General features: G+C 47.4%; 1 protein-coding gene across 1 annotated transcript; it reads right to left on the reverse strand.

Moving 5' to 3' along the window:
• Positions 1 to 5,115: 5,115 nt before the first annotated feature.
• On the reverse strand, positions 5,116 to 16,020 carry HTR5A (5-hydroxytryptamine receptor 5A). Its single transcript, XM_060155873.1, is given in 4 exon segments — positions 5,116 to 5,445; positions 15,282 to 15,772; positions 15,775 to 15,934; positions 15,937 to 16,020. Coding segments are annotated over 4 exon segments (1,065 nt in total).
• Between the last annotated feature and the right edge of the window lie 1,596 nt (positions 16,021 to 17,616).

Consider the following 17,616-nt stretch of genomic DNA (forward strand, 5'->3'; position numbering starts at 1 on the left):
GGCTGTGTGGGCAAAGAGCCTGGCACCGGTGCAGGAGGAGAGGAGTGGCCCAGCAGAGGAGAAACTAGCGCCCAGGAAGAGAGAGTGTTAGGCTTCACGGCTGGAGCCGACGGCTCAGGGCTGCAGGTGTTGAAGCCGCTCTGCTGCACGGAGGGCTTCGGCGTGTTCTGCTTCTTGGTTGTGTTGAAGCTCACACAGCCTGGGGCCCTCTTCCTAGCTGTTAAACTTTGCAGCCTTGTACGTTCTCTGTAAATCACACGTGTGTTTGCGTGCGTGCGTGCGCACGCGCACACACACACGAGTCATCTTCACATTCACCGTATTTTCAGTGACCTTAAGAAACTGTTGGCCCACTTCTCTCTCATATACACCTGCTGGCCTTACTTAATACCACAACTTAATGGACAGAAGAGCTGGGCTGTTATTTGTGTTCCTCCAGCGTGGCTTTGGGCTAACCGACGGCACTTTTCTCCAGCTGCACTTGTGAAACGTCCTGCGCGTGGCAGGAGTTATTTCCCTAGGTCCTTCCTTTCTTTGAACTGATCAGAACATTAGATTGGTCCTAAAATACAGAAAGAAATTTCAGCTCATAAGATAAACGGCGCATTGTCAAAAGGATTCTAAAAGACTATATTTAAACTGGTCCTGTCAAAAGGCTTCCTCGAGAAGGGATCGTATTAATTAATGGCGTGGCTTCTTGCTGACCCTAGACCAGCAGGGTGGTTATAAACGTTGTCTGTTTGTCTTACCTGTCCTGCGGCCCCCGTAGTCCAGCCATAGGAATAACTAAATGTCCTGGGGAAAACCCTACCCACCTCGAGGAGCAGGAAAGAGGGGGAAAGCCAAGTGAGAGACGGCCCCTCCTACTCACCTCTGCCCTCTCATGCTGCAGCCCACCTTCTCCAATCTGGGGCCAGGACCTCCCTCGCATCTTAAGGTGCCTGGTCAAGACAGAGGCACCCTTGGTGGGAGACAGGCAGCCTGCCTGAGGCCAAACAGGAGGCCTTGGTGAGCCAGACCCCCTTCTCCTTCAGCTCACGGTGAAACTCCGACTTGTGGGACTCCGACCTGCCCTCCTTGCAAGTGAGGATACACCCCCTGCAGGAGTGTGCCCGGGCTGCCTCAGCAAAGCGCCACAGACCTAGCAGTTTAAACAAAAGAACTTCATTCTCTCGCACTTCTGGAGGCTAGAAGTCAAGGTCAAGGTGTGGGCAGGGCCAGTTCCTCCTGAGGCCTCTCTCGGCACACGGACTCCATCCTCCCCGTGTCCTCACAGGGTGTCCCTCTGTGAGTGTCGTTGTCCTGATCTCCTCTTGTAAGGACACCAGTCTTACAGGATCAGGGCCCACCCATATGACCTCATTTGCCTTAGTCACCTCTTCAGAGGCCCGTCTCCAAGCACAGCTAGATTCTGAGGAACTGGGTGTTAGCACTTCAACATACGAATTCTGGGGGCACATAACTCAGCCCTGACAACCCCCAAGCTCCGTTTCCAGCAGAGCCGACTGCAGAGAAGGTGGAGACAGGAAGATTGAAGTGACCACGTTAGGCCACCACTCTCAAGGCCTCCCGTGGATGTCGGGGACTCGGCACTCTTCACTCCTGTAAACAGAAGCATCCAGAATACAGCCAGAGGCAACGTCTCTGCCCAGAATACACGCAGGAAGTGTGGGCCGCTCTGCAGCCAAAGGGCACGGCAAAGCAGTGCTTCCGTGCTGCTGGGACAGAGCCTGCAGCAGCCAGACACGGGCCACCCGGGAAGGACACAGCCCTCGCCAGGGCCGAAGGGCTCCCGAGACCGTGCAGGCCCAGCCTGCGAGCCGCGCATGGCCCTGTCCCCTGTGTCACTCAGAGGCTGGCTGGGACAGAGAGAGCTCAATATGAAGAATTGCGCATCAGGTAGCAGAGAGCTGAAGGGGCCAAAGGCTCGTGTCGGTATCACAGAGGCAGTGACTAGAGGATCAGCTCATCTCAGGGCTGTGGGGAAACAGGACGAGCTGAGAGGAGAGCCCAGGCGAGCCACCGCTGAAGCCTGCGAGGAGGGCCGCACGATGGCTCACTATAGAGAGACCCGTGGAAAAGGGTGCTGCCCCCTGGAGCTTGGGGGGCCTCTGCAGAGCTGGGATTAAGACCTCTGAGGGGAGCTGCGGCTGGCCGGTGCTGGCGTCTTCGAGGGAATCCCACGAGGCTAGGAAAAACAGCATCGTGGAACCCACCGCTGATGGCATCACCCCGTTGCTGCTAGGGTGAAGAAGCACGCTGTGGCGATGCCGGCAGGGCAAGAAGTCCTCCTTCCCCTCCAGTCTCGCAGCTGCTCTCCCGTCCTCCCCAGGGCAGAGCGTGACGCATGGGGGGGCTGGTGAAGCAGGAACGTCGTCCGCAGAATCTGAGCTCCAGCCGCTCAGAGCAGAGCTGCTCCTGCCACCAGCAGCGTGTTTGCAGAGTGAACAACAATTTAGAGAAGCTTATTATGAGGCGTCAGGGAGAATCTCCAGCCTATCATTTCATAGAAGATGGGAAGGGCAACACAGCACACTTCGCCGAAAGTCATGTGGTTTAGGCATTTGTGGTACAGAAGTTAACCTCAAGTATCCTTGCGTATCAGCACAAGGGGGCTGGGTCACTTTATTGACGTGATCTACAGCAGCTGAAATAAAGGGCGCAGGAGAAGTTCGTCTTAGATACCTGTTTGAGGACTTGCTAGAAATCCGCCCACTTCTCTGAGTACTTCATCCAGTAGAAGTGGTTATGACATCATGGCACAAGGAGTAGGGGCTGAGCTTTTCACGTTACCTACTGTTTATGATTCACAGTGTTTACCTGATAAGACGCTAGCAGTCAAAAGTAAGTGAAAGTGTTTCACAAATACTGGAATCTCACCCTGGACACCCAAGCTCAGTCACCATTTGCACCTTGTAATATTTCCTACCCAGACATAAAGAATTTTCGGTATTGAAATAGAAGCAAAATAACTCAGTAATTGCCACTTCCTCCTTCTTATGTTTCTTGCTCTGGGTCGCACATTTGGAGTGTGTTTTATACGACGTATGCGTTAAGTAACACCTGGGAGGTGCTAAATATATATTGAACAGCAATAGTAAAGGGACTTAACTCATCTTATGGAAATACTAGTAACCTCAGTGGGAGATTGAAATTGATATTAATAACATATGTCTCCAACGAAGTGTACAGAATCCTGGAGAAGTCAAGGAGTATTAGAAGCCACCAGACAATGTGGCACATCCTCCTAAAGCTTCACTTTAGTAAAAAGTTTGAAGGAAATAAAGCTTTTTTTAAAACAGTAAGCATAGGTCAGACACTGAAATTATAGAGTAAGATGAAAAATTTCATGTGGACTTTCAGATAGAATAGACTTGAAAAAATTTTACCCTTGATTCTGATGTCGTATCTCCAGGTCCTCATGTCTGAGTTTATTCTTCTCTGCTGTGGGGGACTTAATGAAGTTTTGGAAGTGGGGAAGGAAACTTGAATAAGTGAACAGTTTGTATTTTAAAATATTTGTGGGTTTAGTGCTTCAAGTGATACATACAGAAAGAAGGAAAAATCTAAGGATTTTTCCAAGTAAATTCTTCAAGGAATTGCTCCAATGTGTAGATAAGATATCTGCATTTAGCACTGTCAGTCACTATCAGACTTCACAAGTGGTGTAACATTTCCTTATCTGATCACATTCTTTGAATAAAAGCCATCTTTGCAGTAAATGCAAGACTAAACTTCAAAGCAAGACCACAGATGGACATAAATTTCTTATTTTTAATATCTTAATTGATATAGCTTAGTATGTACAAAATGATACATATAATAATATATATGTGTTGTAATAATTCAAAGACTTATAATACATAATTTTTAAATCCATGCATTCAGAGAACCAGGAACATAGCAGACCACAAGCGGTTTTATTGTCCAAGGTCTTTTTAAAGTTCTGTATAATGGCTAGGGTTTTGTAAGATCATATAAACACTGCATCTTCATTTAATTGTCTTGCCTCATGGTTATATAAAAGTGTTAATTTGCAGAGGACTGAGGCCACCTTTTACCATTTTCCTGCTTTCTCATTAGTTACCAGTGTTGGCCTCACAGCAGGTATTTACCTACCAATGAATAATAGCAGCTATAGCCAGTTAATCAGCGATCTCCCTGCAGTGCACGTGTTTGCTGAACATGCCTTCATAGTCCTTGGGTACGAAACTATATTTAAGAATTCAACGACTTCGTGACAGTTGTGTTACTCTAATTTCATGATCTGAGGATAAAAGTCTTTGTTCAGCAACATTTGAATAAATTCCACACAAATGGAACCCATAGTAAGTAAGCAAGTTTGACAGATTCTGCGGAACTAGTAGATATTTCTGTGTTGTGAACAGTTGCTTTAAAATAGAAGGAGGTATTTGATTTGACTTTTAGTTCCTGTTCCAAGTTGATGGCTTGCATTTTAGAATAAACTCGCCAATTGGAACATTTGTCTCCTCAGTAGGTTTGGTGTGTGTGTGTGTGGTTGCCATAAATAAAACCATAAAGCCGTATTGCTTGGTCTTGCAGGTGTGGCTGTGTACTTTAGTATGTCTGGAGACAATCCTTTGTGGCCAAATATTGGGACACACACAGTAAGTATTAGCGTATACTTCCTAGGACTGTAGGATGGAATACTCGAAATGGGGGCTCTTCCCCGAAACTTGCAATTATGGTTTCCTGTTCCCCAGATGTCCCCATTGTGACTTCTTATTCATTGTTTCCTGTCTGTTGTCAACCTGCCTATATGGATTTATCTCCTCCCTCTCATCTGCCTGGTTGGACTTCCCTGGGACCAGGACAGTAAGCACGCTGGAGTGGCTTTTGTAAAGAAAGGGCACTTTGTGGGCCAAGTCCGTGGCTGTTCGGTGAGGAGTGAGGAATAGCAGATAGATTGGATAAACGGGGTCCCCAGTACTGCCTGTGGAGACTCACGTTCCTGCCTGGAGTGCAGAAGTGAGGTGCTCAGCGCCGAGGACCACCCTGGGGAACTTGAAGGCTTGTCTCTTCCAGGTGGTGCCGGGTGGGGGTGGGGAAGTAGATGGAGCTCGGGGAGACTCCCTGCCTGTGCCGGCCCCACAGTCACTGGCGCCTGGAGAAGCTCTTGAAGGCGCTGTTGTAGGTCTTGTTGAAGGCCGTGTAGATCAGGGGGTTGGAGGAGGAGTTGGGGTAGCCGAGCCACAGGAAGACGCTCTTCCAGGTGGCGGGGATGTCACAGGAGCACAGGGGGCTGATGAGCTCCGTGGTGAAGAAGGGGATCCAGCAGAGCACAAACACCCCAATGAGGATGCCCACCATTAGGGCGGCTCTCTGCTCCTTCTGTTCTCTCCACGTGGCCCCTTCTGTCTGGAAGGTGACAGTGGCGTGGCGGACGGTGAACACCATCTCGGGCTGCCGAGCGGAGGCCTTCACCTGGAAAAGGTAAGCAGAGGCTTCAGGAAGAGCCGCCTCTTCACGCCTGCTGGGTCTGGGCGGGCTGAACCTAGATGCGGGTGGGCGTGAGGCCCGCACATCCACTTCAAGAGAACGTCCTCAGTTGTCCGGTGCAGGGACCGGGCAGCATGTGGGGACCACCCTCGGCTATGAAAACGTGCTGACAGAGCTGGGTGTTTGCTTACATCTTAGAAATGGAGGGAAAATAGGAACGTCTGCAATAATGCAACGACGATGGAGTCCCTGTTGCCGTCTGTTCAACAGGGAACAACAGAAGTAAGCAGGTCATGCGGTGTCTACAGTTTACGACCGCGGAACACGAGTAATCAGGAGCCCGCTAAATCCTTATCAAACCCCATACACGCAGGACCCAGTACTCCAAAATCTAGAACTTTCTGGGTTGCTGTGAATCCCCTCTAAAAAGTTAGAATTTTCTAGAACTTTTCTTCTGGTATACGGTTCCTACTGCTGTGCTTCCAGAACATATTGTACTGTTTGGGACAGTTCACTCACCAGGATGTTTATCTCCCTGTTTATTCTGTGTTCCGCCCCCTCCCCCGACTTTTATGGAAAACAGAGGCTCTAAACTCAGAGTCCCTCCACGTAGGTTCTCTCAAGTCCTCTGGAAGGCAGGTTCCCACTGAACTACGTTCTCCAGCTTCACACCCCTTCTCTAAGGGGGTGGAATTCCTGGGAAAGGAAGCTCTGTCCTCCATTCCAGCCCTATTTTTTAGATCTTTGGGGAACTGGAATAAGGGGTGTCTGATGATGAGGCCCCCTAAGTATAAGGAAATTGCAGTGGGCTGATTTGCTAAGTGAGCAAATTAGTTGCTCCAGTCACAATGTGGGACAGTTTCTGGGTCGATCAGTCATTCACTAGTGGTGAGACTACCTTGACATTAAATCCTCTTCTTCCCAACTCCAGCCTCCTGTGACCCCCGTACGCTTGAAAAGGAGAATTACCCAGCTCGCGCCCCAGCAGCTTCCCTATCGTATAGAGTAAGTGAGCTGAAAATAGGAACACTATAGTTAAGGGAATGTTAGCTCATGTATGAATTATTAAATTTATGTGATAGCCTTCCTGTCATCTGTTTGAAAAACAGTGAAACCCCAAGCATTATACAATTAAACAGAAGATCGTGAATATTGAAACAAATAGTTCCTTTTTCTGCAACCCTTAAAAGCACATATAAAATAAGAAGTGAAAATTTCTCTCTCCCAGTCTCACCCCTGGATGGAACCATAGTTACCTTTCTTATTTATTAGTGTATATCTGGGAATGCATTTCATGGAGTTAATTTATAGAAATGCAAACACAGTTTTAGTTTCAATTTTCAGCATAAAGAAAATAGGGAAAACTACCCATTTCCTTAATAAAACTCAATCCCAAAATGGCATCAAGGCAGCCATTTCCCAAAGATGGCAATGGAAGAATAATTCTGGTCCTGACTCTTAAATCCCTAAGAAATTCTCCTTCCTTTCAGACCTTTTCGCTGCTAAGACTGGCCGCTCAGGGTTGTGACGCCATTGTGACCACCCGTTAATTCTCTATAGCACACCTGGTGTAAAAGTGGAACATTTAAACCAGACTCAAAGGCCCTGGGGTAACAGTAGAAATAAATACAGCAACACATAACTAGATATTCTGGCTTTTGAGCTATGACACACTCTAGGGAATCTCTCCACCCCTCCCGTCCCCGCTCCCTGTCTGCCTTCCCTGTGGTCAGTGCCTTTTCAGGTTGACTCCAGAAGCCCATGCTTAGTCCTTTAGATACTCAGATTCCAGTGGCAAGACACAGTGAGCCCCACGATTGGACTACCAGTGTATGACCAGTCTTCTATGAAGGGTGAGATACACCCCCAGTGCTACACGTTCTATTAGTAGGAGTTTGCTCTTGCATAATGGAAAAAGCTGCAAAGTTTCCATTCTGAGGAGCCGTCTTCTCTCCTAATGATTGACACTGAGAATGTCTGCCTCTTTTGAGACTCTGCTGGTACCTTCAGACACAGTCCTGACCTGTATCCAAAGGAGCTGCCGTATCAGAATGTAGCACGGTACCTCATCATTCGTCCGAGAGACACAGGATCACAGGGTTGGTGGTTTTCCAGGTGTAGCGTAGGATATGAATATTTCTATAGCCCAAGTATTATAAGACAGTTTTATGGAAACCCATCACTTCCAATCTTGGTCCTCGTAAGGGAATGTTAAGTGCCGTTAAGTGTGGGCCTGCTTGTGTGGGCATTTGGCAGCTGTACTATGAAATCCTGGATTCTTCCAGTATAAAGTACCCGGGTTCTTATGAGCTGTTGCCAAACATAGCATGCATTCATTGTATCTACAAGAATTTTCCACTGTGTGATAGTTCTAATGTTGCATAAGTGTACTCTTGAAGACTTCCCAGTTACTTTATTCCTAAGCTTGTCTTCAGGATGATTTCTCTCTGTCAGTAGGACCCCCAGGCATTCTACCCACCGTCCTTTTCACTGAGTTCTTAGCGCAACACTCTGGGAGCACATTCGCGGGGCCCCTTTCCAGCAAAGAATCTAAATTCATTTTTAACAGTTCCTTTAATGTTCCATGGGGTCTTCTCCCACTTCGTAGAATTCTATTTTGAATTCCAATTAAACTTTTTTTCCTAAATACATTGTTTTTATGGTTTGCTTTGAGTAAGGAATTTTCATAGGTTAGAGAACTCCATGTTTCTCAGAAAAGCACACTCTCTATGACCTTGGTGAGAAACGTTGAGCATTTTATGGGTCCCTCTCTTGTGTGTGTGGCATTCAATACCAGCTCCCTCGGAGAGAGTGTCATTGGTCTGAAGTGGCTCTTCCGGGACAGCAGAGGCTCAGCTGCGGGAGGGGCTTTGCCGTTGGGGAGTTTCGGGCTCCCGATGCTGGCAGGTGGTTGATTTGGCTGCTCACCCTATGGCTCTCTGACTTACAGACTCCTTAGCTCTTTGCTCATCGACGACTGCAATAAGGCACTTAATCAAGTCTGGAGAATAGACTCTGTTGATTACTCTGTCAATTACTCATCATGGTCATTAGTAGATTCGCAGAAAGAGAGGTAATGGGGCAAAAAAAGGTGAACATTCAAGCCAAATTGCACCTTTCCCATCTATCTTCGAAGTGCTATATCATTTAAAGCACAAACCTCACAATTTAAGATTCACATGAAAATATTTTCTAAGTGAACACTTAGCCTCACATCTCCAAATAAGCGAATTTTGGGGGGGGACATGTACCTATGAGTTAGACTTCTCATTCTTCCAAAATGCTTATGTGTTAAGTAACTATTTACTGGTTAATCATAAATCTAGCATGTTCTTTTATTTCCTCAAACTATTCTGCTTCACCTCCCTATTAATATCGCAGATAATCAATAGATTATCATCAGTAGTGCGTATTGAAATTAAGGGGTGAAGACTCTTACCTTGGAAGTGTGGCTTCAGGTGATTTGCAGGTGAGATCAGGTCACTGTCACGATGTAAGATGTACTGATGAGTCAGGATGTTCAAGCTAGAAATGATCTTACCCATTTAAGGAGGGCTCCACGAGGGGCAGAATAAGAACGTCCCCACAAACTTAGCAAAAGACCAGCTATTCTGTAGCTGTGGCAACAAAGAGCCTTGCTACTTGCTTAAACCCCTTCAGTGGATCAAGGACAGTGCAGCTCTGTGAATATACACCTGCAAACCAACCAGTCGGTGTCAGCCCTCACTTCTGAACGTCAGCCAGTTAGGGCAGGACTCACCCCAGTAAGTGCATCTCTGAGCTGCAGTCAACCAACAGCAGTCTCACGCAGTAACCCCACTCTGGGGGTGTCAGCTCACTGCTCCCCTCCATGTCCTCCAGTCCCTGAACTCAACGCTGTCCCCAGTCCCCATAGATGATGGGCATTCTGCTCTGTCAGATGGTGCCTGACAAGTGTAGCTTTCTCTTACTATATAGTAGGGAGTATTTTTATTTCAGATACTGTGTGGTGGTTGTATCATCCTTGGACATTCTAGAGAGTCTACCGAGATCATTTTGTGGATCCTCCCCAGGATCCTCGGACTGCAGGTGCATTCACTGTACCCCTGACTCCAGTTGCCTTTGGATCTGCAGATGCACATCATTCTCAGTGAGCTGAGTTCCAGCCAGCTCCACCGGGCTCTTCTCACTCTGTGTGTTTTGTTATACAAGGATTGTAACCAAGTGTCTTTGAATAAGATCATTCAGCTTAGGTCTTTGTATCAAGTAACTAGACCTTTGTTTGAGAGGTGCACCATTTGGTAATTGACTTATGTTTTTTGTGTAAGGCTATTAGATCTCTTGTCTTGGAGGTATACCATTTAGTGAAAATTTTTATGACATAACCTACTTACTGTATTGTTGCTTTCTTTGTTTTTGCTGTTGTTTGTCTAAATATGCAAAGCCTTGTTTACATAGGTTTGTTTGTTTTTTGTGCTGGAATACCTTTTTTTTTTCTGTTGAATATGAAAAGGATTGTTCTGTAAGGCATTGGCTTGATAAGCTCTAATCCATTCCAAGGAAGATCTGAAGGCTAATGATTTGGGGACTGTTAGACTTATGACCAATTTGTGAAAAAGCAGTTGATCAAACTTTGCTTTGGGTTCTTCACAAAACTTAGTGAGGGCATTTGCTATCTTGTCAATTTATGAAAAAAATGTCACCTTGTCTAGTTGGTATTCCAGCTCATTGGATTGGTGGTCATATGGCCCCCTCTTGGCCTGTGGTCAAGGATTTGAGACACCATTCACAAGCACAAACTGTTGGCCACCTGTAGTGGCCTTTTTCTTGTGTGTCATGGTTTGTCTAAGTCAAGGTCGCAACCTTCTCCTTTGTGAACTTCTATTTCCTATTTTAAATTGCACTATAATGCTAATTCTTGCATTTCTCTTGATAAATGTGAAAGAAAATTTTTTTACTTAATGAGGAATTTCTGAAAGTCAAAATCAATAAATTAACATATTTAAGATCAACTCTAGAAAAATTAGAAGACAAACACTAAACAGTTGAGAGTCAGCTTCTTTAGTTCTGCTAAGACCTTAAAACAAAATTCTAACTCTAAGTTAGTCTCAAAGATTTTGTAACTTTCCAAAACCTCCCCACCTTGCACATCTACATTTCCCATATTTCTACTCAGCTTTACCTGACCTCCTAAATGAACTATCCTTTCTTCAGGGATTTTCTCAGGAAAAACAAAATCACATTGCCAGACAAGAAGTCAAATCTATAGAATTTCAGTTAAAACCTTGGTCTAGAGCTAAGATATAGGCTATAATTAAGAATTTTTCTAAACTTCAGGGAGAAGGGCAAAAAATTGCTGTAGAATTTAGACTTCCTCTCCCGTTGCGGAGCACAGGCTCCGGACGCGCAGGCTCAGCGGCCACGGCCCACGGGCCCAGCCGCTCTGCGGCATGTGGGATCTTCCCGGACCGGGGCACGAACCCGTGTCCCCTGCATCGGCAGGCGGACTCTCAACCACTGCGCCACCAGGGAAGCCCGAATTTAGACTTTTTTTAAGAGTATTGAACAAAATTCTTATTGTCCTGGACTACAGATCAGCAGCAACTAGTTAATTAAAATCTCCCTCAGATGAGGAAAAGTATTTAAAACCAGAAGGATAGAAAAGAGAAGAGCTATATAACCCAGCTGTGGAAATTTAAAATATAAAATACATAAAGCAAGTTCAGAAGGCTTTTTTTAAGAGAAGATTAAATAAGAATTCAAAATTATAAACTAAGTATAGAAAATAGACTTCAGAAAACTTTCAAGCAGTATTCTGATGTAAACCCAACAGCTGAAGTATAATCTTGTCCTGTCTTTCTATAAATGGGCTCAAACCTGAATTAGGGAATTTAATAAGAAAAAATAAATTTAAATGTGAAATTGCCAATTTAGAAAATATCCAATATGGGGCTAGACATTGCCATATATCCTTAGAAAGTAAATAATACAAGATATGGCTCTCTAGATAAAACATTCAAAAGCACCTCTGTTTTCAAAGATTTGGGAGCCTAGACAAGAACACCTGTAAATATTGTCAGCAGAAGAATCCTTGAAAGAATCAATGTCCCCTATTGGCTAAAAATCAAAATGACAACTATCTAAAATCTGTCCAGTGAAGTCACTCCACGGGAGATATTATCACCCAACAACTTCCTGTCCTTCTAAACTTCTAAGGGGAATTGCCTATAATTACAGATGTGCAACAGTACAGCTTTCTTGTTTATATGGGTGTCACCATAACTACCATTATCCCCACAATTATAAAACAATAGATCCTTCAGCCTAAAATTTTAAAGTCATCTGAAAAGGAAACATGCAAATCAACTTGTAATAAGTTTTAAAAAATTGAAAACAATGATTGGTTGTACAGATGCTGAAATAAGACCATGAGAGACAGGTTTATGGTGTGGCTATTTAAAGGGCTTAAGGGAAAGTAGACCTTAGTTAATACAAAAATTCAAGCAGTGAAAATCTTTAACAATCCTGTGTGCCAACTTGTAACTGATATTTCAGGATCATTATCAGAATACTTTAGTTTCTGTAACACAACTGCAAATTTAATAAGTAGAACCCGCTTCCAGATAAAATGTACTGCTGTCCTTACACATTATGAGATTATAGCTGGTCTGTACATGAAAATGTGTACACTGTATATAATTCAAGACATTACTGAAGAAATAGCAATGATCCTGGAGTCCTTATGGACAAAAGACACCACAGACAGAAAGATTAATTAGACCAGAATGCATGAGAGTCCAGATTGATTCTTCCTAGGTTATCATGAATGTGCCTTTTTGTACCAATGTGAAAAGGCTGGGCCGTACTCCAGGTGGATTAATTCAACCACGTGACACCTGTCTAAGAACTATTGCCTACTGAAGCCCACCCCTTAATTCAGTAATTAAGGCTTTGACTCCTTGCCTCAGAGAAATTACAGGCATCAATTAAACTAGTGTCAGCACATCTTCAGAACTTATATTAAGCCTTTGAATCTTATGTTACCATATGTAGTAAATCCCCATTGCTAACTGAAACCAGCCAACATTTTTCTACTGATTGGTTCACCGTGATTCAGTATCTGTTGTCCAGAGCTTTAAAGGCTTCTGCACAGCGCTGTTCTGACAGACGGATATGTTGATTGCTGTGCAGTCTGAACATCAGGTCTCCACAGATGAAACTTCATCTTCAAGGAGAAGCAACAACAGTGGTGACGATCTGGACAGTCCTCGATGGTCTCTCTTGAAGCTTTGGCTGAATGAGGACCCAGATCAGGGGGATGAAAACTAAACTTAGGGCGAGTCTGCGTGTTCCGCAGCCTGGGTCCAGTCTTGAACGTACTCTGTCGGTCAAGGGCAGTTCCTCTCAGGGGACTTGGTCTTGCAAGCCGTGCCAGTCCCTCACTTCTGAAATTCAGGCATCCACGGACGGACTCACTCCAATAAACTCCCACTGGAGTAACGCCCAGCAAACAAAGCTGCTCATACAGACGATGTCAACCCACTCAGACCTCGAAAGTGCCGCAGTCCCTTACACTGGCAAGGCACAAATCCAGCTCTGTCTTCACGTCAGCTCTTCAGTAGTGGCTTCATCAGACTTTGTCAAGGGCGCAAGGCCTGCCTCTCTTGTGTTTCCTGTTTTCATCTTGGTATCTGACAAGGGTTAGGCTTTCAGTATGTATTTGAATAAAACTCTGAAGATACAGAACAGGGAAGAAGTGTTGTGTTTCCCTAGGTAACATAGCTAGTTGGTGGTAAAACTGTATTTAGAAACGTTGGCACCTGCTACCACCGAGAAGTCAGGAAGCCTGGTTTTTAATTAACCCTTCACAGTAACATGAGGACAGAGGCAGTGCCGCATTTTATGCAGAGCCCTGGATCACTTAGAGGCTTTGCAAAGCCAAGGGACCCATTTTTGAAAGCTATCCGGCAGAGAAGGAACATGAAACAATGCTTTCCTTCTGCTCTCTCCAAAGCTGAGCAGTGAAAACCCCTCTTCCTTCCACACTAAGCCCTCTGAGACAGAAGTATAATTGCTTTTCCCTTCTAAAGCTGTTTGGTATTAATTATAAATTGTGTTTACCTGGATAAGCACCCTGGCAGAAGAGGATCTGTGTAAGGAGGGCCTTGGTGGGCAGCCAGCCTCCTGTTCCTGACCTGGAATCGGGGTGGATGCACACACACGGGCACTCCAGGCAGTTTGGCAGCACTCTTACCCATCAGCACTCTGTGTCCAGTTTAGAAATCTAACAGGTCAGGGTTTCCCAGATTTGGCACTATTAACATTTTGGTCTGAATAGTTCTTTGTTGTTCAGGGTGTCCTGTGTGTTGTACCACGTTTAGCAGCATCCCTGCTCTCTACACGCTAGATGCCATTAGTACCCTGTCCCCAAGTCTTGGTAATCAAAAACATCTCCAGACATTCCAGATGTTCCCTGGGGTAGGGGAGGGTAATTTGGGTGAGACTTTTGTTCTAGATAAAAGGACAGGTGCCCTCTGACCCCTTTTTCCTTCTTGTTTCTAGAATGATGCCCTCCCCTTTCTCCCATACCTACACCTCTGGTTCCTCTAAGCTTGACTGACTGGTTATACTTGGAATTAGCTACTGACTCGAAAAATACAATCATATTGCAATGTTCACAATGCATGTCTCTCTCACTAGGCCAGACTCTTCATAGGCAAAGATGATGTCTTTATCATTCCTTGACCCCTTGCAGCAAGCCTGTAGTATGTGCTCAGTGTGCTTAATTGAATTTCCTTTGTTGTCCCAGAACCAGTAACAGAAATGGGTGCTGCATAGTATTCTGATCTAACGTAAATGTGTGAAGCAGGTTCAAGGGATCACCCTTGGCAATGAGTGCGGTAAGGGGTGGGCAGCCTGCACAGCCGGTGGATTCATGTGAACTCTTATGGTCCCTGAATCTTGAATCATAGGGTCAGATTACCAAGAGTGAACAAAAAGCAGGAAAGCGTGGATGGAGAGAAGATGAGAAAAGAGCCCTCACAGGTGCTGTAGCAGTTGCCGTACCTTAAATGCCACTTGTAAAGAGCTGGGGAAGTGTCTGCCTTAGCGTTTTAATTTCCTCCTGCAGCTTTACTCATGTCCCGGGAGGCAAGCAAGTGGTCCTCAGCTGCACGGACAGTCTGATCAGGGGTGGGGACAGGCCCAGAAAGCAGCACCACAGGCAGTGGGTGCATATAACAAGGGCAGAGGCTCTGAGACAGGTGTAAACAGTATCTTTAACCTTGCGTGAGGACAGGAGGATGCTGGGCACGACAGTAACCCAGGAGATACCACACTTCGCAAAATTAATTGGCAAAGAGAAAATAGACTGGGTTGAAACACTAACCTGCTTTGCCTGATGTATGGCAGTCTTCCTGCCAAGTCAGATGACCGTCCCTCCCTTCCCACCTCCTCAAACACCCCCCACTGTAAATGCAGGAAGCTGCACTTTTCTCTAGTGCAGCCCCAGACACCAACTTCCTCAGGCGTTCTAAAGGATGTTATAGATCCATAGAATTTTCAAGCCTAGTGGGACCCTGTAGAATTATGTAGTCCAGATCCCTCGTTTTATATATAGGGAAAGAACCCATGAGAGATGACCTGCTCTGTGAATCTGAGCATGTCAGAGCAGAGTCTGTGATGCTTTCTTTCTCTCTCCCAGTCTACCTCCGTCCCTTCCCCTCCAGCCCCCACCAAAATACTAAGAAGTCCCACTTTCTATGGATGTGTGGGGAGGTGTGCTGGGGATGAGGCCTGTGCAAATGCAAGCAAAGTTTTTTAAGAATCACGTTAACACCCACCTCCACAGCTTCGGAAACGGGGGAGACGCTGTTGGCCTTCCAGGGGCCCACGCGGAACTTGGCCGCCTTGTAGATCTTCCAGTATACGAAGAGCACCACGCAGAGCGGCAGGTAGAAGGCGCCCACGGTGGAGAACACGGTGTAGGAGGGCTCGCGGCTCACCTGGCACTCCTCGCTGCCCTCAGGGTAGGTCTCCCCCCAGCCGAAGAGCAGCGGGGCTAGGGAGAGGACTGCGGAGAGCGCCCAGGTGAGCGTGATCGTTGCGTTGGAGATGCGCTTGCGGGCACGGAGCGTGTATTCCAGGTGACGGGTGATGGACCAGTAGCGGTCCAGCGCGATGGCCGTCACACTCCAGATGCTGGCCGTGCGGCAGAGCACGTCGCATGCGATCCAAAGCTGGTACAGCCGCCGGCCCAACTGCCAGCGGCGCCCGGACGGCTCGTGCACCAGGCTCAGCGGCATGAGAGCAGCCACCAGCACGTCCGAAATGGCATGGATGCCGCCAGGTGGTGCGGAACGCGATGGGACGTGCGCACGCGGAGAATGGTCGCCAGCACCAGCAGGTTCCAGGCGAGCGTCGCGGCCACCAGGAAGCCCAGCAAGGTGAGGACGAGCACGCCGAAGACGGAGACCAGGGGCAGACTGGCGCGCGGGGGTCTTCGGCGTCGACGCTGCGGTTGGTCTCCAGAGGGGCGGGGGTGGGGAGGATAAAGTAGGTGAGGTTCGGCGGCAGATCCATGTCTGGGCCAGGAGACGGGCTCGCCGGTGTGCGGAGAAGGGGCGCTCGGGAGGAGGGGTGGTGACCACTGTGTCGGAAGCCACTCCGGATGTTTGTCACCTCTGGCCAGTGGCAGGGTTTCTGCAGAGTGTCTTGGAGTTTGCCCGGACCCCCCGCCAGCGAGCCTCCGTGGAAGACGGTGTGTCGGAGAGGAGAGGAGGGCGCTGGGCTGCGAGCCGCGGCGGGTCTGAATCCCTCAGGCGCTGGGAGAGCAGAGGCGAGGGGCTGTGTCTCGCAGCCGGGGCACGTCTAAGCTGTCACATGACCAGGGCTCTTCGCCTCGGCGGAGACAGCAGTCTGGTCGCCCAGAGTCGGGCATCTCCCAAGTGGAGGAGGAGCTGGGCGCCCCTGGAGCGTGTGGGCGCCGAGAGACGGGCTGGTGCGTCAGAGCGGCAGTTCTCGCGGCGCGGCCTCCCTTCCCGCCCCTCTCGCCCGCGGCGGCAGCGGGCTGCAACCTCAGCTCCGTGCTGGGGAAGCCAAGCAGGGACCTGCTTTCTGGGTCCTGCCTTCTGTTGTTCGCCCGCCCCTTCCCCGCCCCGTCTGGGGCTGCGGCTCCGGCTCCGGAGAGCGAATGCTGGCGCGCCCACCCAGACCTGGCTTACCGAGCTGGGGATCCAGCCTACGTAAGGCATCAGCTGATAAGGCCGCCTCGCGCCCGGGGTTCGCGGCGCCAGCGCTGGCGCTGTCCCCGGTGCTGTCCCCGCCCCAGCGCGCTAGGCTTGGTGCTGTCCATGGTGCTGTCGCTTCTCCCCGAAATGAGTTCCCCCGGTGGAACAAGTTTACCAAAGAACTTTCCTTGAAACGTTCCTCTAGCCACCGCCTACCCACGTCCTTCTAGGGGCGGTCTGGATACCTTGAGCGGGTTCTTAGCTTTCCACAGGTCTTAACCTTTGCTACGTGTGTTCCCAGTTAAGGGTCTAAGATGATTTCGCTGGCTTTTTTTGCTCTGGATGAGTTCAGTGCATGATTGCGTTCTTACACAACACCTGGTTCTTCCCTTCAAGGATTGCTTTCTTTCCAGGAGAAAAAGCAAGATAGCAGTTGCTGCTGCCCTAGAGGTAGCTGAGGTATTGGAGCTAGAACGTTTAACCCGTTTCCTCCGAGTCACAGAGAAGGTGCACAGTCTCCAGTGCGTTCTGTCACGTTTGCTTTTTGCAAAGGGAAAAGCTGGATACAAGTTGCCATGAAAGCTCCATCTCACTCGCAGAAAGAGAGGGCGCGCGTAACTCTTCCCCACACACACTCACATGACCATACACGTATCCACAGCAACTGAGAAAATATCAAAAGTTCCTACCCAGAAGCTGTGACGAAAAATAGACACATGATATAGCAAGATATAATAAATTAAAATCAGGAAAGTGAGATGACAGAAAGGAAAGCAAGGTGGCATTAAGCTTTCCTTTTTTAAAAGTACATACAATGGGTGTCATGGAATCCTGTACATTTACAAGTGGTTGGCCACAAATTTGGTTGGAAGCTTTTTAGCTATTTGAACATGAGAAAAATGTTTTGTTACAAGATTCCATTTCTAACAGAGTAAAACAAGCATCAGGA

Source organism: Lagenorhynchus albirostris, chromosome 8, assembly GCF_949774975.1.
Source record: "Lagenorhynchus albirostris chromosome 8, mLagAlb1.1, whole genome shotgun sequence".
Lineage (NCBI taxonomy): Eukaryota > Metazoa > Chordata > Mammalia > Artiodactyla > Delphinidae > Lagenorhynchus > Lagenorhynchus albirostris.